General features: G+C 38.3%; 3 protein-coding genes across 11 annotated transcripts; 2 read left to right on the top strand and 1 right to left on the bottom strand.

Annotated features, from left to right (window-relative positions):
* Nucleotides 1–60: 60 nt before the first annotated feature.
* On the bottom strand, nt 61–6,086 carry aida (axin interactor, dorsalization associated). Of its 2 annotated transcripts, XM_026340797.1 has the most exons (11): nt 5,754–6,086; nt 4,934–5,000; nt 4,774–4,827; nt 4,454–4,508; nt 4,301–4,364; nt 3,973–4,076; nt 3,827–3,835; nt 3,433–3,555; nt 3,126–3,248; nt 2,530–2,647; nt 61–2,433 (listed from the first exon to the last, which is right to left on the bottom strand). In XM_026340797.1, exons 1-11 carry the CDS (start codon nt 5,858–5,860, stop codon nt 2,334–2,336), a joined length of 924 nt encoding a protein of 307 aa, XP_026196582.1. In that variant the 5' UTR covers nt 5,861–6,086; the 3' UTR covers nt 61–2,333. The 2 variants fall into 2 exon arrangements, with proteins under 2 accessions (XP_026196582.1, XP_026196583.1); XM_026340798.1 differs by lacking the exon at nt 3,827–3,835.
* A 765-nt stretch (nt 6,087–6,851) lies between these two features.
* Nucleotides 6,852–11,731, top strand: rnf8 (ring finger protein 8, E3 ubiquitin protein ligase). Of its 8 annotated transcripts, none has more exons than XM_026342069.1 (10): nt 6,852–7,058; nt 7,324–7,452; nt 7,789–8,237; nt 8,777–8,984; nt 9,164–9,226; nt 9,386–9,475; nt 9,564–9,671; nt 9,933–10,137; nt 10,324–10,359; nt 11,295–11,731. In XM_026342069.1, the coding sequence occupies exons 1-10, from the start codon at nt 6,936–6,938 to the stop codon at nt 11,522–11,524; spliced, it is 1,641 nt and encodes a 546-aa protein (XP_026197854.1). In that variant the 5' UTR covers nt 6,852–6,935; the 3' UTR covers nt 11,525–11,731. The 8 variants fall into 8 exon arrangements, with proteins under 8 accessions (XP_026197854.1, XP_026197856.1, XP_026197861.1 ...); XM_026342071.1 differs by having other exon boundaries at nt 11,298–11,731; XM_026342076.1 differs by having other exon boundaries at nt 9,933–10,144; nt 11,295–11,369.
* A 2,308-nt stretch (nt 11,732–14,039) lies between these two features.
* tcte1 (t-complex-associated-testis-expressed 1) lies at nt 14,040–19,262 on the top strand. The gene is made up of 5 exons (XM_026342078.1): nt 14,040–14,077; nt 14,458–14,654; nt 14,749–15,317; nt 15,893–16,342; nt 17,250–19,262. The coding sequence occupies exons 2-5, from the start codon at nt 14,498–14,500 to the stop codon at nt 17,418–17,420; spliced, it is 1,347 nt and encodes a 448-aa protein (XP_026197863.1). The 5' UTR covers nt 14,040–14,077; nt 14,458–14,497; the 3' UTR covers nt 17,421–19,262.
* The last annotated feature ends 1,824 nt before the right edge of the window (nt 19,263–21,086 follow it).

Below are 21,086 nucleotides of genomic sequence, written 5' to 3' on the forward strand. Positions count from 1 at the left end.
AAACAGTTTGCATGACCTAAATGAATGTGAACTCTAATGAGCAAACAGCATTTATCTATCAATTATCTATAAAACTGCCTCATTTGTAGTTTATTAGAAATGAAAAGCATTTTAAATGTTTAATACAATTCCCCCCGTCAAAACTAAAACACTCAGTTCTACCACATTAAAGCGCTTCATACTGTACATACATACAGTTATCTGTATATTCATCAGTCAGTGTATCCTAAAGTTCTGAATACAGAGACATTACAAAAATAAAATCTAAAATCAAACAATACAATGTAGATGTTTGAGTGAAGAGGGGTCTGAATGGAAATAAAACTAAATGCAACTTCATAAAAAAAAGTCAGTTTGCTACTAGGTGACATTAAATTTCAAAATAAAAGTAGTGGCCTTTTCTGAGACTTTTTTTTTTTTTATTATACAAAGTCAGTCTAAGAGCACGTCTGTCCTTCATCTACCAGTAAAGATGCATCCTGTAGATATTCTGAAGTTCAATGTTTCCTTCCTGAAGTGTTTCCTTCAAATATAACTATATACATAAAACATTTGATCTGATAATTAGCACTAGATAACTGGCAGGGGATAAATGTTTGTGTTTTCCACTGCATTTATGCTTTAACTGGTGTTAAACTACCAAAAGCTCAAATTGTATACAGAATACACTTCTACAGCATGCAAACCATGCTGCATCCACTTTAATATTGATGCATTTATTATTTATTCCTTCTGTGTTAGTATTGCAAAATATATATTCAGAGTTTGAAAATCTGGCATTTAAATCACATTTCGTGACATTGTGACCAACACAAACTTTAAAAAATATTACTCATTAGTAAAGAAAACTGCACCATTTAACATCGTGAATGCCACTGCGAAATTCAATACTGCTAAAACTAAAACTGCTAAAACTTTTAGTTTTTAAATATCATCAATTTATGGTTTCTTTTCAATTTGACATTCAGTAAGTGTTGAATAATCTCTATTTGGTGACACACCAATCAGAGAAACACACTAATCAGAGCACCTGCTGCTTTAAATTAAAGCTGCACTCATCAATGTTAACTATTAATTATTATTATATCAACAAGTCAGATGACCTTAACATGAAAGGTGTCACACAGAAATAAACCAGAGAATTTTCATCCAACACTGCAGCTCAGTTTTGCAAAGTGTTTTAGTGCCGTTCAGCTTATTGTTAGCAGATAAAGAGTCCGATTTGTTGCTGGAGACTAAAAACTGAGCTTAAAAAGTGGACCTATGTTTATCAGGTGACCTGAAACATGACTTATTTTTACTATATCAACTTGAAAATACATTAGTTAATAACCCTGTTGTTGTGTTTGTATCTGTTGTCCAAGTGGAAAATAGATACAACATCAATAAAGAAGTTAATGCAGATTAATATTGAAGAAAGCACAAAACTATTTTTTAAAGTTGAAAACAAATTGTGAGATGGAATTTGACTATTTGAAATCACAGCAAAGAAATAAAATGATCATTTAATAGCCTTTTCCCCAATTAACTTGGAATTATTTATTTTGAACTGAAGTATTTATTAGTAAATGTAATTATCTTTGTGATGTTGCTACAAATGTTATCATATTTTAACTGCAGGTATGATTCATCAGTTTGTAATTATTTTGAATATAATTAAACACTAGAGATTTTTTACATTTTGACACATTCAAGACTATAAAAACTTCAGAACGGTCAGAACTCAAGAATGCACATTCCCCTGATCAAGCATGTTATTTATTCAGGGAATAGCTTCGCAGACTCAGCGATGACTTCCCCAACAAGTCCACTTTCTTTGGCAGCTGTAGTTGTGTTTAATGTTTCGCTGAATTTGCCTTCAGCCTAAAGTTCAACGTCCAACAACTCAAACATGACGAGTCAAACTGCATTCAACCTTAAAACAGAGATTAAGCACCTGAAAGATCTCATGTTGTGTCCCATTTCCCAAAATCAGTGAGTTATGGAAGACTGGAAATGAGGTGTTTAACTGTTTCGATATATCACTGCGGTCATACAAAAACCCTGGACTTCCAAATAGGAAAAAAACATGACTTTTAGGTGTTTTCCATTTTTAGAAAAGGCGATCCTGCAATAGGAGGAATGAAACCAAAGAATACAAAAATGGAAACTAATGTGGGATCTGAGCAGGTCTTCTGTTTGCCTCAGTTCCTTTCGTTCCTTCTTATGCTCATAGAAAATGACAATGGTCTTGATTTAGTGCTGCTGCCTGCTGCATCTGATGAGGCAGAGCCCCACATTTTGCTGGATGTGGATGTAAGAGAGGAAGTTTGAAGTTCAAGGGGTGCTCAGACTTAGCTGTCCTTGTGTAATGTCTGATGAAGATGGAGATAAAGTGGTTTCTTTGTAAGGAGCTGCAGTTTCTTCCTCTTAAAGTCTGTGGGCTTCTTGTACCTGAAATGCGAGAAGGTACAGTTTGTACTTCATTGTGCAAAAGACACAATGAATCACATAGATTAAAAAAACTAACAAACGTATAATTAAACTCACAGTTCAATTACGATGGGCCCAGGTTTGATCTCATCCATTTCCATGAAGGCAAAACATTTTGTGCTGGTGAACCGCTTTTTGGGTTTGTAGTGTTTGAATTCAAAGAAGATAGCTGCTCCTGGAAACAAGTTGTAACAATGAGGCAAGTGTATGAACATCACAGGAAAAACTTACTCACACATTTCAAAAAGCCCTTATGTTACACACAACTTTATTTAAGCATAATATACACAAATATAACAAAATTACTTCAAATAGATTTTTGCAAAACACCACTGCATCCTAATTCTGCAGAAATCCCCTCAGTTGGTGCTGTACTTTAAAGGTGCCAGTAACAAAACTCACTTACAGTAATATTCACTTAATGTTACGGTGGCTTTTGGTGATGTAAAAGTGGCAAAAAATAATATAATAATAACGCCAAAAAAAAGAAGGCAAACAACCATAACAACCTCAGTGCGAGTGGAAATTTGACTTAGATGAAGATCAAATCACATTTTATGAGAAATTAATGGAGAAAACCATGAAATTCCAAAAGGTTCACATACTTTTTCTTGCCACTGCATCTTTTCTTTCTATCAAGTCTCATGCATTACCTTTTGGTAGTTTCTCCAAATGTCTCTGGATCTCTATGTCCACACTAAAATGAATGTAGGTGTCTTCCTTCCTGGTGGCCACGGGGGTGTCCTGCACTGGGTTCAAATCCACACCGTTCACATCTGCAAGGACGAAGCATAGAACAGAGTTTTGGTTTTGGCAGAAGCTCTAAAACCTTCACACAAAGCAACTTTTGGTTTATTTTCAGACTTGATAGAAACTGCACAGCAGAAACAAGGGCGTGGCTCTAACTGGAAACCAGCAGCTTGTTTGATTGTTCACTCAGATTTGGGGATGGGTCGATACCTTTGACACTAATCGTCATATAAGGATCAATACACTGTCCGGCATCCTTCAATCCAATTTTTTCAATCTTTATAGTAAGTAGCGTCATCCCGGGCTCTGATGGTAACCGTGGCAACAAGGTACCTGCACAAGACAAAGGTTAAAGACTTTAACAGTAGCATAACTTTAGGCAATGATGTCATCTTGCACCAAAGAGTAAATAAAAACTGACAGACAGCATTTTCAGGAGCATGCTTGCCGCTATATCACAAAAACACTGCTGCTGTGGTTTTCAGACCTTTATAGTGTTTTTTTTTATCTTTCAGCCAGATGTTTCCACTGATAAGCTGTAAAAAGAACTGTCTGTCATGCAGTTGAGAACAAATTCAGAAGCCGTTTGTCGATGGAGTCGTACCTTGCAAAGCTGCAAATGCAGCAGGCAGGAATGAGCGATGAAGCCATGCACAGCACCGACAGAGAGAACAGACAGACACAAAAACAGGACATAAATGGTACAGGTCGAACACTGGATGCTGTTATTCACGGTCAAACGGACAGTACCAGGAGCACGAGGGGGAAAAGCCTCAGTGGCACCTGCTCCGGCTGCTGCATCTTCCTCCTCCTCCAGCTCGAGGTTCTCCTCTTCACCTGGAGCAAGGATTTTCCTGACAAAGACAAAAAGAAAGTTTAAGTATTTGATAGACACAGATTAGATCGATAATGAATTTTTAATTAGAGATAAGTTATTTTCTAAAACAAACAAACTTTGTCTGAGTACAGTAGCTGTGATTTTACACATTTGGACATTTCATCAATTATACAATAAATTCATTATTATGCTACAAATGTGAGCGACAGCATTAGACGCTGATAGGTGACGGCTGTTTACCTTAAGGGCACTGGCTGGACGTCAAAAGGAAACTCTTTGTTGTACGTCAGTATGTTTTTAATAACTGATGATTGAAAAAGGAGAAATTTATGTGAGAAATATTTTCCCAAAGAGAGTTGGAGAATCAACAGGAACACTCTGTCTGACACTTACTGGTTTCCAGTCTCTTCAGGTCTTCCAACTTGAATTCTTCTTTCGACTGTGTGCACTACAGAAAAGAAGACAAAGGTGTTTAATGTGCGTTTCCATTATTTTTGCTCTTTCATTTTAATATATTTGCTAAGTACTGTACTGTTTGTGGATGCAGCTTAGTAGTTTGTGTTCTTGTGCACAAGCACAACAAGGGAACATTACGTACAGCGGAAGTTGCATCCCTCTAAGTTTAATTTTGTTTTAACATACAAAGCAATTCACTTGTAAAATCCTCAATGTGACCCTTAAGGGTGTGGATAAAAATAGAAAATGACACAAACCTGCAAACTGGCACTTCTCATCTCCAGGCATGTTGCAATCTTCCCTAAAGTTTTCTAAATACATAAAGTAAGGATAAAAGAAAAAGAAAAACACAATTTAGTTAATGAAATACCTCAACGTCTGCTCCCAGACGTGGTTAAAGAGAGGTGTAATGATTACCTTCTGCTCTTCTGTGTAGTCCGATGAGTTTGTAGACTGGGCTTCTTTTTGCAGCTGCCTCGCTAAACTAAATGAACCCATGAGAAAACACAAACTTAAAGCAGTCAAGCTTTAAAATCCATCTTTTAAGATGCACTGTGTGCACTGTGAGGTGGCTGATGATGTTTAACTGCGCCCCCTTGCGGTCAAGGCACAAAGTCATCAAGCTCCACAGTAGTTCCTGTCATTAGTGTAATTTCATATAAAAGATTAATTATGAGACCAAACAGATAACATCTTGAAACTATTGTGCAAAAAAAAAAAAAGGCAGATTCTGTCTGAAAGGCAGGAAACATTCCTCACTGAACAGCAATGTAAACCCACCCACAACAATGAGAGGGTGTGGCTGACTATTTCTCAATACTCTGAGGAATATTGGCTCATTTCTGCACTGCATGCATGACACATAACGAAACCTCACTGCAGCCCGGGATGGGTTTCTAGGACAGGCTTTATGAAAAAGGACTCTCCCTCAACTCAGCCTGGCAGGCGAATGAAGCTGGGATGTAAACATGCACACGAACAACAGCCCAGTCTGCTGCCTCTGTTCCTGCCACATCACGTCATGGATGCTTTGGGTTTCTTTGCAGCTGGGAGAGCTGATGACAGCTCGGTCACAGGCTCCGAGGAGCTCCATGCACCAAAAACCTGTGTCCTACGTGCTGTTATGTCCCTGCACATTAAAAGGGCAGAGAATCAAATAAAAGCATGCCGCCCGCGCTGTGTCCGGGATAAAGCAGCCGTGTGGAGAGCCAGGGTGCACATGTTGAATGCAACTTACATTTGGTACTCATCTATAGCCTCCACTAATTGTCCCCACGAGTCAAAGTCTGTGGCTTTCCTAAAACTGGCGTGCCATTTCTGAATAGTCTTGTTAACATCGGACATTTTCGCGGGGCGGGTACTCGGTGCGCTCTCAGGGCAGCATAGCCGAGGAGGAGAGTCATCCACGGGGCTCCGGCAGCAGCTGCGTCCTTAAAGCCAGGTAACCTACGGTGCAGAGGCGCAGAGGCGCACAGACAGACCGGTGACACCCCGACCAAGCCCTTTCTGCCTGCTTCACCCCGAAATCGCATCCGCAAGAGAAAGGAAGTCCCGCCCGGTGCTCGGGGTGCGCACGTTTTGGGACACAGGGTCGCCCGAGTGAACCGCAACAGGAGGGTCAGTGTGAGGTACTACAAAAGTACTGATGCAGAAGAAGTGCTATTTAAAGCTTTGGGGTGTTTTTTTTTTTCACCATATACAGGTTTATATTTTTAAAAACAGTAGTGTTTTTATGCAGTAATTATCCCTTCTAATAATATAAGCTATTACATATATAGGGATATAGGTTTATTGCCTAGTAGGCAGGTCGCATACGGAATTTAATTTAAAAAACGACTTAATAACGTCCAGAATGAGACTATAAATACAACAAAAACAAATATATAAAACCAAAGAGCAAATATAGACAGTTTTTCAGTATTTTTCTAGTTTGCGTAGCCACAGACAGTTCTTTATTTTATGGGTTGCACTGAAGAAATATGACAGTAAATCGACTATATTTAAGTTTTTAACCATTTTTAGACAAAACAAACTGAAGACCTTATCATTTTCATCACTTATATTGGATTGAAAATGTAGACAGGACGTAGTATTATAGAAATGTTTCTTCTTCTTCTTCTTCTTCTTCTTCTTCTTCTTCTTCTTCTTCTTCTTATTATTATTATTATTATTATTATTATTATTATTATTATTATTATTATTATTATTATTATTATTTAATGGGATGTAAATGGAATAAATTCGTTCAGATTCTTAATAAGGTCATTTATTGACGGATGAAGTGATGTAGCGCCTTTATTTTGAAATTGAGCCAAACGTCTTCCGGTCGCTGGTGACGATCCTCCATGGGACGGGGTTCGAGTCAACACAGCTAATGATGTGTTCCAGGTCCGGTTAGCGGCTGACGCTATGAGATAAGATGGATAGCGTAACGACGGATTGTGCTGCGGCTGAAGAGGATGAGTGTTCAGATTCAGAGGTTTTATGTTTGATGAGAGTCGGAAGAAAGTCAGACTGGCTTCGCTTGTTCGAAAAGACTGAGGTGCAGTTTGCTAATGCTATTGAGTTAGCTAGCTAACTAGCTAAGTCAATTTGCCTTATTTAACATATAATAAGTTCACTCAAGTTCACGCTATAATCAGATTTTTGCATACAATATATTCATCATTTCTAGTAAACCGTTTTGGTTTCCTTAAGTAACGTAACTTCTTTCAGTGTAGCTGTCTAAGCTATTTGTGTTAATGAGGTATAAGATGCACAGTGGAGAGCTAACAGGCTGTATGTCATGTTTGTTTTTGACTGTCCAGATCACCATTGGACGTGGCATGGATGTAACCTACCAGCTGCTGTCCCCAAGTTGTCCCCTGATGATCTCCAGACTGCACTGTACTTTCAAGCAAAGGGAAGATGGTCAGTGGACAGTCACAGACAAGAAGGTAAACAGGTTTCTCATTTGTTCAGCTGTGGACATTATGCTGTTTCTTTACATTCAGTTCTAAATTTAGTTACAATAGATACAGCAAAGACTAAACACCACAATAAATGAGAAGCAGAGAGACTTTGTATTTTGTATTTAGAGCTGCATGTAAAAATCTTTATTATGAAAAGCACAACACACAGGGAGAAGGTGGTCTGGGTAGATTTTGAGTTTGATGCTATCTCTCGACTTAGGCCCAAAACAACTCAAATAGCAAACAATAAACACAACTTATTGTATTAAATTAAACAACATTCAACACTGCTGATAATAAAACTGTCACCTTCTTTCTTAGAGTCTCAATGGTGTGTGGGTGAATGGAAACCGCATTCCTGCTGAAGAAGATTATCAGCTCAGGCTCGGAGACTCAATACAACTTGGGGTACCTGTGATGGGAACCAAAGTGGAGTTTGACTACATCCTCGTCCAGCGGCCCCTTAAAGACATTAGACATTATCTGGCAAAGGGACACAGAGAGGGTGCTAAAGCAGCCCATGCTTCCAAGAAGCCCAAGAGGAAGTTGACTGTGGAAGAAGTTGAGCCGTCTACCTCAAAATCTAAGCTCTACCGCTGCTCATCAGCAGACAAGTCATTTGCAAAGTCCTGCCCTCTGACTCCTGTAAATCGCCAGCAGAGGCTCAGTCACACCCAGTCGGCAGAAACCCGATCCAGTGGACAAGCCCAGGAAGTAAACTGTTCTTCCGATGGCTCCAGTACTCCCTGTGATGTGGACAACTTGCAGATGTATGTAGGGCTGTAGATGACAGCTATTTATATGACTGATTAATTTGCTGTAGTCTTTGTCAGTAAATCTTTTGGCCTGTTAAAACATGGTTTCTAGCGCCACAGATAATTTCTTCAAGTTGCTTTTTTGACTTAACAACACTTTCAGTTTAGTTTTATAAATGACAAAACAAGCAGTAACTGATTACATATTAGAGATCGGAACAAACTAATCTTTGATATATCAACAATTAATTGATCATAAAAATTGTTTACATTATTTACAATTACGGTTAAGGGTTTCTCAAAGGGTACATATTTAGCAAGTGATGCATTCGTTAAGGTAATACCAGAATCCAGATGGACAAATATCTCCACCAGCTTCAAAACAAAAAGAAATTTTAACCACTTTTTTTCAAATTACAACTATATATCTTAATCTGAAAAAGATGGATGCAGATAGTGGTTTATGCCAATCAATGTACCACATATATATAAATTGAACATTGAGTTAAATTTTTTATTTTTTTCTCTCCCCTCTGTCATATTTTTATTTGCAGGTATAGCCAGAATATTTTGCTGTTGAGGGAGCAAGTGGATCATACCCAGAGGCAGGTAGCATCTCTGGAGGGAGAGCCCCGAAAGGCTGACCTGCTCAGAGAGGAGCAGGTTCGGGAGCTGCAGGGTCAGCTGGAGACACTCAGAGCCAAAATGCACAGGATGGAGACGCTAGAGAAGTCGTTCAGTGAAACTAAGAGGCAGCTAGAGGTGAGAGGTTTTTTCTATGTGCCCAACATGTGTTCAAAACTACTGTTGTGGTTATAGTGTGGAGCAGGTGTTTGTCTGGATATTGAACAATTTGAAAGTACTAGATGTTATGACTTGCAGTTTTTGTATGAGTGACTGTTAAACACAAAATTCTCCCCCCTCAATTAATATGTGTTTAGGCAGAGAAAACACAGCAACAAGAGGAGCTTCTGAAGAAGCAGTTGGAAGAGGCTTTACAAGAAGTAAGAAGCATAAACCTAGAGACCTTTGTTGTTATTGAAAGACAAATCCAATCAACTTGGCACACATTACAGTATCTAAATATGTTACAATAAATTCATAGAATTAAATTAATTTTTATTGTATTCTAATAATGTAAATCTGTTTTTGTCTGCGTGAAGCAAAAGAAAGTCATAGACGAACTTTCTCTTTCTCGGCAAGGCTTTGAAGAGGTTCTTTTGGCCAAAAACAAAGAACTGGAAATGACAAAGGTACATTCACAGTGATTTTATAGTATATTTGCATATTTTAGCTTCATCTAATTTTATATTTACACAGTAATTTCTTCCACTATTGCAGGAGGAGAAAGAAAAGGAGAGAGCTCAGAAAGAGGAGGTAGTGACACAAGTCACTGAAGTTCTGGAGAATGAGCTTCAGTGCATCATCTGCTCTGAACTCTTCATTGAGGTAGGTCAGAAGTTGGTTTGATATGATGGTTGAAATGTTATCTTTCTTTATAATGTCATTGAATTTTCCCCCACATTAAATCTTTGACTCTGATTAAACAGCAATTAGCCTAGAGAGTACAAAAGGTACATAGACTGAACATAAAAAAACACAAAACTAATTACATCTTGTGTTTTCATTTTGTTGTCCACTAAAACCATTTTTTTTAGTTGAGTAGTCTCAATTTTGTGCTTTTGTACTTTTCGTTTTCTCATGGGTCAGGCGGTCATCCTGAACTGCGCTCACAGCTTCTGTTGTTACTGCATCCAGCAGTGGCGCAAAAAGAAAAATGAGTGTCCCATCTGCAGACAGGCCATCCAGTCCCAGACCCGCTGTCTAGCTCTGGACAACTGCATTGACCGCATGGTGGAAAACCTGAGTCTGGACATGAAGGCGAGGCGTCAGACACTCATCACTGAGAGGAAAGGTGAGAGGTGCGTTATCAGCTATGTCACTAGTAGCCAAAAGTTCATGCAGTCGGAGAGCTCTGCATTTTACATATGTTGTTTAAGACCAAACCAAACCAAGAGAAGTACTGTAAACATTATAAGAGATTATCTGCTGAAAAAAAAGTATAAAGCTGATGACTTAAAGTAAATTTTCCTTATTTCAGATAAGAAAGCTAGTGACCAGGATGTCATCAGATCAGGTCAGTGGAGAGCCTTGTAAATGTCTTGGGGCTGTCGTACAGTCAGTAAAGCAATAGACAAGAATCTTCTTCTTCTTGAGTCAATGGACAGGGACAACTTCATACGGCACGTTGTTGCAGTATATACCCATGTTTTCGATGGGATTTCCTGCCTCTCTTTGTTCTCTGGTGTGTTTGCCTCTTCACTGACAGAACACACATCAGACTGCAGTATGTGGCAGGGATGAAGTCAGGATCACACTAATGAAACATGGAGGCCCATACAGTTTTAATATTTGACTGACAGTATAATTGCTAGCAGGAGTGTGGAATGTCACTTCCATCAGCTTAAATGACTAGAGAGCATTGTAACTGCGAAAGTGTCCCTGAGAAAAGTGCTCGACCCTCTGCTGCTGCTGTGGTGAAGCTCCTTAGAGGGGAGAGTCAGAGGTGGGAGGTCCTGGGAGATGATGGGAACAGGAAGTGGAAGGACACATAGGGTGATGGTTGTGGGTGGTGCTGGGTTCATCCTGAAATCTACAAGCATCTCCTCTGTTTTTAGAACATTGAGCTCTGAGTTCTTTTGGCCACATCATGTCAGTAGGTGGTCAAGCTCAGATTTATATGCAGACTCATCCATCCTGGAGACGAGCTCAGTGAGGGTGGGGTCATTCACACATTTCAGGAGCGTGATGGACTGGTGGCTCGAGGTGCAGCTGCTGGTCTTACAAAGTAAAGGTGATAATGTTGAGTTTTTGCCCACTTTGCACAGTGTCATTGTGCTGCAAAAGCACCTCACTGTATAATGTGGTACAGTTCAGTTATGAAAGTATTGTTAGATTAAAAGCTGGGAGTTGTTGATAAGAGGAATCTAGAGTAGTGTGTTGTGAATCACTTTAAATGACTCAGAGTGAAGCTTCTTTTTCAAATGTTTGTTTTTTTTTTCTGTTTTCCAGCAGCTGTCTCTGCAGAGGTGATGGTGATCCACGATGAGGACAGCAGCAGAAGCAGTGACAGTGACGACAGCAGCAGCAGCAGCAGCAGCAGTAGCAGCAGCAGCAGCAGCATGGTGTCCATAGATAGCAGCCTGAGCTCTGTGGTGTCTGTGGACACAGACAGTAGTATCCACTTGGACTCCAGTTCGCCCTACAGTGGTTACTCAGATTTAGAAGACTTTAATGGTTAGCCCTGTTTTCTTGTGGGCTGTAATGTGAATTGAACTTTTCGGTGTTTGCATTTCCCTAGAATTTCCGGGGCTTTAAAGAGACTGAGCTCAGTATTTGGTTTCATCAGGTCCGGTAAACAGATTCCGCTGAGGTTTATATTCTTTCTGAAAACTGATTGTTGTCTTATTGTCTTTATTTTCAACAAAAGGAATAAAGTTTCCTATGCACTTTTGTAGTCACTTCCAGTTTGTATGTATTAATGCACTCTTTGACCTTTTGTGTGTTTATGCTTCTTAGGAATCAGTAAATAATTTCAATCATAAATATCAAAAACTAGACAAAGTGTTCTTTGATCTCTAACTTCAAATGTTGTGAAGCTTGAAGGCATAACCGTTGTCATTGAGGTTAAGATTGAAAGGTGTTTTTAGCCATCCCTCCTTGGTGACTCAGTGGAAAACAACATTAATTAAACAGATTAATTAAAAATACATCTTAAACTGCAAAATCCCTGCTGGATTAATAATTAGTTGTTCCATTGGCTTTTACTTTGGCGCCATCTTCAGGTCACATTTTGAAATGGGGCAGTGTGTTATGACGCTTTCCATTCACCAACATCCTAGTAGGTACCTACCTGACACAACCGGGCTGTTAATGTCAGTCACTGAGCAGCTGCAGAGAAGCTTGACTTACACATACAACTGGATGACTTTCTGTAACAAGAGAGTGTGAGAAATGTTTAGTTGGGTTCACAGCAAGTTCACAAGTTGGCAAAAGCTGAGTTGTAAGCATCTGCATTCTAGTTTATATTTAATGTTTTTAATTTAGTTTATTTTCATGATTTGATTTGTTGTTTTGTTATGCACATTACATTATGCACAGAAAAACAGTAGTTGATAGTATTTTATGTCATTGCCATGTACAGTAGTACATTCAGTACTCAGTAGGCCTGAGATACTTTCACACATATATTATAAATATATTACTTATTGCTGAAGTATGTCACACTCCAAAATACATTTTCTTATTATGTAAAAACTCTTCATTTTGTTAACCATTTCATGTTTATGATAATAACACATATGCTGCATTGCCTAGCAACTAATGCAATAATAATTTGTAATTATAATTAAAAGAATTAGTGCACAGAGGTATCTACTACTTTATAGGTTTATGGTGCAGGAGAGCCCAACCCTGTGATTCCTTGCACATAGCCTGTAACTGGAGTGCAGCATGCAGAGTGAGTTTTCCTCCTGTGCGGTGGAAGGCTGATGTCATGGCAGTCCATTAAAGCTGGAGTACGAGGGAAGCGTGTGTCTGTCGGGCCATATTACATGAGGATGACAGTGATGGGCTGCCTCTGGGGTACAGTTGGAGCCTCTTATTCCTCTGTCCAACCGTTCATCTGACTCCTACAGCAAGCTGATGTTGTCAGTAACAGCCATCTCTCTCTCACACACTGTCTCTCTCAGAGCTTCCACACGGAAAATTTTTTGCTGCATCATGTATGTGACTCAGTATGTGGTCTTGTGAAAATCCTAATACCAGCTTCCACAGTATTCAAATTTGAACCTTTTTTTTTTGCCATATATGATAACCATCAACCAAATATTTTCTTAAAATCAGACAAAAACTTAGGTTATAAAGAGCCTTTTTTCATTTTCTAAACAAAAATAATGGAATAACTTAAATATTATTTTATTTACTGATGATTATACATCTCTGATTTATATATATATATATATATATATATATATATATATATAAAGCACAGTTTTTTATGTACGTTTTTAAAGTGATCTTTGTTTGTACTTAGTAAAGCACAGATGTCAGTGGCACTCAGTATCTCTAAAGGCTGTATTTACTGTTTTGTACCCTCCTACACTGTATCTGTGCACCTCCTTTGTGTTGTTGTATGTAAGATAGATGGCTCCCCTCCAATGTGGTCTCATCCAAAAGGGCCCTGGTCCATATCTGTGGTCCATCTGCCAGCTTTGCACAACCCAAGTGTTCTTCACAGCATGATCAGGCTGAACACTGTCGCAGCTCCAGCATAATGCAACTGCAATGTAACACTGATGTCACACAGTCTTAAATACACTTGAGCAGGAATTATCTGCAGGTTCTCCCCTTGTTTCTAACTGCACTCAGTGTAAATGAATATTTAGAGTGAACTGGCAGTTATAGTTTTTTTATGAAATATTGTATGATAGTGCTTTAATTTATTCTTCAGGAAAAGTTAAGCATTAAATCTAAAACCCTAATACCATAAATACCAATAGAAGTTGCGTTCTCAGGGTGTCGAAAATTCTGCTTTCCAACGTGATAAAAAATATACATCCAAAGATATTATCGACAAATGGATGCCTTACAATTTTGACCCTCGTTTTCAGCATTCTGTGTACCAGTATTCTCTGTTAAGCACATAATTGAAAAAAGTTAAATTGTAGGTATGTTTTATGTGTGTTTCTCTCCAGATTAATATGTAGGACAACGTTCAGAGCACAAAGCTCGAACTTCCGTGAACTAAACTTTGAGCGTTCTGTTACCATGGACACAGACGACGCGTCCTGCAGGTAAGCTTACGTTTTAGCTAATTGCTACCCTTTGACCGGCATATAATGACTTTATTTAAGTATATAATCATAATTTTAGCCATATAAAACAAACAATACACGTCACTTGGTGAGTTAGTTAGTTTCTCCAGTTCTTCACATTATAGCTATAGTGGAAGTATAGTCGCGGTTTAGCGCTTTAGCTTAGCCTAGCAGGGCCTTCACCCTGTAACGTGTCAGCTTTAGCTAGCTCAATCCATGTTTTGATTGGTGTACAGTAGCTATCTAAACTGTTAGCCATACTTAAATTAAATTAATTATCATCACAAAAACCTGAACAAATAAGCAATGAGAGTCCAATGCGGTACAGGTGTACTTTAATGTTTCTTATTTTTAAGCAGAGGAGCTTTCTAAAACTTCAGAAATAGTGACCTTGCCACCATGTCCAAGTCCCCATATCCTCCAGTGGCCCGACCCAACCCAACAGATGACTTCAGAAAAATGAGGAGGATTATTGCTGAAGATCCAGACTGGTCCCTCGCCATAGTGCCTTGTCTATCAAACCTCTGCCTGCAAAGCATCGTTAAAAACTTCAAGGGTATGCTTTTTAAGTTGAATCATTATATACTCTTCACTTCACAGTCACTTACTATGTAATTGGAACTTGATTGTAAAACTTGGAACTGTTGCAGACAAGCCCATATTTGAAGAACTTACACCCACTGAGCAAGATTTTATTCAGGAGAGACTGTCTCCGTCTTTGCCTCTGAGTGTGACAGCCAACTTGATCAGTGATGGTGTCTACTGGAAGCGGTGCTGCGAGCAGCGTTGGGGGCTGTGTGATGTCTCCCAATATGGCCATAGCTGGAAACGAATGTTCTTTGAGAGGCACATGGAGAACATTATTGAGCTCTTTATTCCAGATGTAACAGAACTAAAAACAGTTCTAGACATGGTTCCATATTGTGAAAACTATCTCAAGAGGCTCAACATCTCCCAGCTGCTGCCACCTATAAAGGAGCCACAGAAGGAGGAAGAAGAATATGGCTCTGAGTTGGCAAGTGACATTGATTATGATACACCCTCTATGGACCACTTTAACTTTGGCATCCTCCTTGACAAGTTGACCAGCCTGGAAGAGCTCCATTTGGTGTACAAGGTCAAACAATGTGGAATGAACTTTGAATGGAAGATGTTTGAGATGACTGACAGAGATTGTGAATCCCTTGCCAAGGCTCTTAAATCCTGTAAGACCTTGAAGGTGAATATTGATTCTTCCTCAGTGGTTTATAGCATGCTGCCTTTAGCGCCAAATACTTGTAGAGTATGGAGCCTGATTGTCTGCAGCATGTATGTTTGCTGTATGTGAGCATTTTAGACTTTCTTGACAGTTAACAAGTATCATTTGCAGGAATGTCCTCAATGTCATGAAACAGGATATTATTGTTGATGCAGCCTAAGCATTATGCATACTCTATTTACATCAAAGCAAAGACAGCAAAGCCTCTGGCTGCAACCTAAATAAGTCACGCAATAGTTTATTCACATGAATTTATTACTGCATGAGAACATGCCATATATCTGCTCCTAGCTTCTGTGCATACTATGGGATAAGGGATTTATGAATATTTTAGTCAATATTGTTTATGTCAATTAAATTTCTATATTAGATAGATATTCAACTTACATTTATATAAAACAAAGAAGATGAATAAATTATGATAAATGCATATAGCAAGTTCATTTCAAGGCTAATGCTTAGCTAGGCACATGGCTGAGCATTTTGTACTACATGGAACATTTCTTGTTAATCCTCTTACTATAATGTTTCCACAGCTTTTAAGGCTCCATCAAAGTCACATTGATGATAACAAGTGTAGGCTGCTGGTGAAATATCTTCTGGACCACCCATCCCTGAGGGAACTCGACTTCTCTCACAACCTTATTGGAGACAGAGGAGCCAGAGCCATTGGGAAACTGCTCAACAGTAGTAAACTTGAGATCCTGAACATGTGTGACAATGTTATAAGAGACCCAGGCGCCAAAGCTATAGCTCACGCCTTGTCCAGGAACTCCACTCTTTTATCTCTCAATCTACGTCTGAACCGTCTGAGAGACGAGGGGGGTATGGCCATAGGGAAGGCCCTGCTGAAGAACAACACCCTACTTCACCTTCACCTGGGAGCCAATAAAGTGACGGGGCCTACTGCTGTTGCTCTGTCTAAAGTTTTAGCTCAGAATAACAGCCTCAAAAGCATCAATCTCTCCTGTAACAGCCTGGGTGAGGTAAGTAAATTATGGTGAATTTGTCTGTTCACAGTTGCAATGCTAATCATGCAGCAGAAAACAAACTGGACTAATAAAACATTAAAGATAATATTGCTATCTTTAGATCCTTAGTGCCAGTTGGGGAAAAAAAAAGTTGCAGCCCTGCATCCATTAGCAAGGCATGATCTCACTCTGGGTCAATGTGTTGGACTGACTGACAGCTCATGTCATTAGCTTGCATTGTCTTTCCAATATCTGGGGAAGTGGAAAACTAGAACACAAACATTATATTATATCTGTTAAACTTTGTTTTTTAAACACAAGAATGTGACCAGAATTTTCTGATTTAAAGGTTATCAGGTATACACCTTTAAAATGCTGGTTTATTTTGAAACACTGGAATTTCCTCAACCTCAGAGCTTGCTAGTACTTATATATACACTACAGTGAAGCGAACAGACAGAAAAGCTTTAAAGTACAAGAATTTTCAATTATTCATAGATACATGTGGAAAACATGCAATAATGGAAAGCTGGGTAAGTGTTGTTTCCTCTTGAGATGTAGATCTGAAGTTTCCCCTTCCTTTGCGCACCTCTTTAAGATTTCACCATGTACTGTATCTCAGTCTGGAATAAACTGTGGAGGATCAAAAATCTCCCACATAGCAGAAGCGTAATGTGCAATACAGTCAGTATCTTTGACCTTGGTGTGCTCTTCACAAAAATAGAAATACCTGTTTCAGACATAACAATAAAACACTGGAGAAACTCACAATAAGAAGTTTAGAAACTGAGAGCTGTTTCAGACAGTAAGGGTTGCAGAAGGGTTATTTTTAAGCACAATCATCACTATTTTAGAAACAACCGCCTCATGTATTAAAAACAGACATGCATCACTGCCATATGTGTTTTACCTGTGTGCGCAGGATGGAGGTAAAGCTCTGGAGGAGGCGATGTCTCATAACACCAGTGTAACAGAATGTGACATCCGCCTGACGGAGGTTGATGAGCAGATTGTTTCCTTCATTAACAAGATGGTTTGGAACAACAAGAGTTTAGAAGGAAAGAAACAAGCTCAGGAGAAGACAACCAATTAGCTCCTATTTATAATATAAACCAGTCTTTCCGAAACAGCTTATATGCCATACTCTATATTTTTCTTATTGTCGTCAGACCCGACCAAGGCCTTGAACCGCCCTTGAAACCAGCTCTTAATTGATCCTAACTAGTCTAGTAGTTTTGCACTGGGTGACATGCTCTTATAATACCACGAACATGGACTTGCGTATTTGTGTATTTTCAATCCTACATTCAGCACACCATCATAGTTATCTATAGCACACCAAAAAAGGAAGCTGAAAATAGTCCCCAACCAGTGTCTAAGGTTTTTTCTACCCACTACTGGGTGAAAGTGCCAACACAATGAACAACAACACACTGTCAGCTGCCTGTCACATGCATTCATTCAATTTACAAAATGTGTAGCATCACACACTGAGGCAACAGTTGTCATGAAGGCATTTTCACACAAATTGAGTGAGCATTTCAGTTTATTGAGGAGCTGTTTTCCATTTTGATACACAGATTTGGTATTCAGTTTTTATGTAACAACAAGGCAACGTTGTGATGGTGTTGGAATACATACAGACTTGCATTGTTTTATCTACTGTATATCTACTTACTAGTTAATAGTGTAACACATTTCTAGGTATTAAAAAAACAAATTAAGTGAGTCACTTTTGCACAGTTTTTTACCTTGCAAAAATCGCTAATTGATCTGTAGAATCAGAAGAAGAGACACAAATCTCTGTGGGTTAACCCCCCAAACAAACAAAACACCATGAATCTACAATTACTGATGTTTTGTGATCATTACCACTATCACTACCAACAACTACTCAACCTCTGCGCCAAAAGATGTGTACCACCTGTGTATGTGTGTGCCCCATTCTGTGAAATCATTTATCTTTGTAAATAAAGTTGTATCAAATATAGTTTTAAAATGTGTTAAAGGGAAACAAAAATAATTCAAGACACAAAATATAAAGCAGCACAAAAATGCCGCTATTACTATCTATGAAGGGACTGTATTGTCATTAATGACGTAACAAACAAGCATCTCACATCTGCACATCAAAAATGTCTCTAAGTGTGTGTGACACATTCAGGTACGATCCACATCGACAGACATTCTAACCTCGCGTCTCTATTTTATTTACAGTGCAAACCATTACTGCCCTAAAGTCTCGAAAATCTACAAAATTATGTAAATAAAAGGAAAAAACTCCAGAACATTCTTGAGTGAAAGTGTTCGTATAACAACCTAATGTTCTTAATAAACTTGATAAAGGGTTCAGTGCTTTGCATGACAAAAGCCTTTATGATAACAGTCATCTATGGGGAGAAATATCTAGTTATGAACCTTCCAGTCGGATTTATAACCATCTTCAATACCCCAAATAGTTTTTGTCACTGTTGTTACGTAAACATTGCACTGGTAAACGCATTTTTCTAATCTTATACTTGACTATATATGAATATCACAGTGAAGCCCTCTGAGAGGCTTTTTGAAGAATTATGAATAAGAGTATGTGATGACTTCAGTAGGAACCGATGACTAAAATCTAACACCTCATCTTCCAGCACCTCCACCTCTTATAAGAGGATAATAAATGGACATCTCAGATTTGAATCCCTTGTGGAAAACAAAAACATGCAAGTTAAAAAGCTTCTTTGTTATGCTCAGCGTGGTCGAGTTAGCCAATAGTTTAATATATGAGTAGATGTACAATATTGGTCTTCAAATCAAACTCTCAAGAAAGTGATTGAGCATTGTTCTCAGGATGTTAAAAAATCAATTTCATCAATTAATTTAAAATATCTACAGACAGAAACACCAGGGACTGGAGTGAGATGCATCAGCTGCTCATAAGTTCAATCTCAGCTGTGTTACACTGCAAATGTACTAAGCGAAAGTTTAAATTAACCATGATTGCACCACATACGGTTAACTTAAATGCTACAACTTGCATTTATTGAGAAACACTTTCTTTTATTTTTAAAAGCATCATGTAAATAAGTCTCCACCAATTTACTATGTTGTAAGGAACACCGTTTCCATGTTTGAAACTAGCATCCCTTGCAATGAACAGCTGATGCAACCAGAATCCTGGAGATGAACCGATATATCACATGTATTATAATTAGCTTCTGTTTCTTTACCTCTTTTATGTGGAATGGTAACATATAGTATAGTAACAAAGTTAAAACAGTTTGGTTCGGCATCCTGTCTTTGTAAACCCCTCTATCCAATGTTATGCAGCAGATCCTCAAAAAAGCCTTTGAAAAGCAAAATTAAATTTCTGTGTAACTGCATAACCCTAAAATTGACAACTAAACTAATGAACCTGGTTTTGGGACGTTGTTGCAAGCACAATAATTGCTCTAAATACTATCCTGAGTGTAAGGGGCTTGCATAGATGACCTGTGAGAGTGATGGAAAGTGATTTTATTATAACCCTTTGAATAAAATGTGAGGTTTGATTCATGTCTCGCGCCCTTCAGTGTATTCTCTAGTATTGCTATAAATCCAGTCGACATCTCCAAAACCTAAAAACCTTCAAAACACCATACATGGAATGTAATAAGTATGGCGAACTGGTCACAAGTTACAGTACAAGCCCATTATTGTGAAGACAAGTCATTACAGGGGGTAAAACAAAACGCCAGACCACAAGCAATATTTTTACTATTCTTGGAAGTTAAATGATTCGGATGGTCTTAATGGCAGTAAATGCCATGTTAATGATCCGTTCCGGGTTCTATTTCACTGCAGGTCTCACAGATAAGAGGCTGGTTTGTAAATAAATACTTTCTTGAATCGGTTCTGTGCTTATTCTCTTCCCTTAAAGCAGACAATATTCATAAATGTTAAGGGGGTGATGCATAATGGAAGCTAATTCCTTATCTAATGTTTATTTTAACATGACTTCTAGCATCACTATTTCCATTAAAAGTTTATTATGGTACATGGCTGTGAAACAGAATTCATCATGGCTAAGACACGTTCACTCAGCTAAGAGTATGTGTTTTTCAGTACTTTAAAGTAATGCTGTCATATTATTCAATCTGACACTATCTGTAGTGAATCCAGGTCTCTTCCTATTTCTAGCATCTTTGATGGCCAGCTTTCTGGCTGTCTTTGATATGCATCAGCAGCAACACAGAGTCAGCTATACAGGAACTGAATTACATTATAAAGAAAAAACATCTGCATTAAGGGACAGATTGTTATAATGAGATGTGCCAGTATGGGTAATTACTAGAATGTTTTTTTGTTTTAATGGGAACGTGATAGTGGGGTAGCTTATGCTTGTTGTTGACAGTTGATCTCTAGGCACTTAAATAAAGAGGTAGGCTGAATAAACATATTGCCAAAAATTAAATTAAATTAAAAACTAGCTGAGTTAACACTGATCTCTCAATAGTAGTTACTACAGATTATGGTAACTAAGAAACAGTGTTGTTGACTCACTCTGAAGCTCTTGTGTCCTTTAGCTCTCCTGTGCTAAATTATTCATTGAGTATGTTGCTATATTTAGCAAGCCAGGAAGTATAATGTCATTGCATCCAAGCTGATTTCTGCAAATTGGATATTTAAGTGTCAGCATCAGACATTTATTTTTATACTACGGAAATGTATTCTTTTTAAAAATGAATTTCCATGAGAATTGATTTTGAATGGACATATTTAAATCACTCAG

This window comes from Anabas testudineus, chromosome 24 (assembly GCF_900324465.2).
Source record: "Anabas testudineus chromosome 24, fAnaTes1.2, whole genome shotgun sequence".
Classification (NCBI taxonomy): domain Eukaryota; kingdom Metazoa; phylum Chordata; class Actinopteri; order Anabantiformes; family Anabantidae; genus Anabas; species Anabas testudineus.

Bases quoted from the DNA above. Each gene is read 5' to 3' on its own strand.
- aida (XM_026340797.1), bottom strand. From the start codon at position 5,860: ATGTCCGATGTTAACAAGACTATTCAGAAATGGCACGCCAGTTTTAGG. The intron at 4,828-4,933 runs GTAATCATTACA...TTATGTATTTAG, and splicing joins ACTACACAGAAGAGCAGAAG to AAAACTTTAGGGAAGATTGC. The intron at 4,077-4,300 runs GTAAACAGCCGT...TGTCTTTGTCAG, and splicing joins GTCCAGCCAGTGCCCTTAAG to GAAAATCCTTGCTCCAGGTG.
- rnf8 (XM_026342069.1), top strand. From the start codon at position 6,936: ATGGATAGCGTAACGACGGATTGTGCTGCGGCTGAAGAGGATGAGTGT. The intron at 8,238-8,776 runs GTATGTAGGGCT...TTTTATTTGCAG, and splicing joins GATGTGGACAACTTGCAGAT to GTATAGCCAGAATATTTTGC. The intron at 9,672-9,932 runs GTAGGTCAGAAG...CTCATGGGTCAG, and splicing joins GCTCTGAACTCTTCATTGAG to GCGGTCATCCTGAACTGCGC.
- tcte1 (XM_026342078.1), top strand. From the start codon at position 14,498: ATGTCCAAGTCCCCATATCCTCCAGTGGCCCGACCCAACCCAACAGAT. The intron at 15,318-15,892 runs GTGAATATTGAT...ATGTTTCCACAG, and splicing joins AATCCTGTAAGACCTTGAAG to CTTTTAAGGCTCCATCAAAG. The intron at 16,343-17,249 runs GTAAGTAAATTA...CTGTGTGCGCAG, and splicing joins CCTGTAACAGCCTGGGTGAG to GATGGAGGTAAAGCTCTGGA.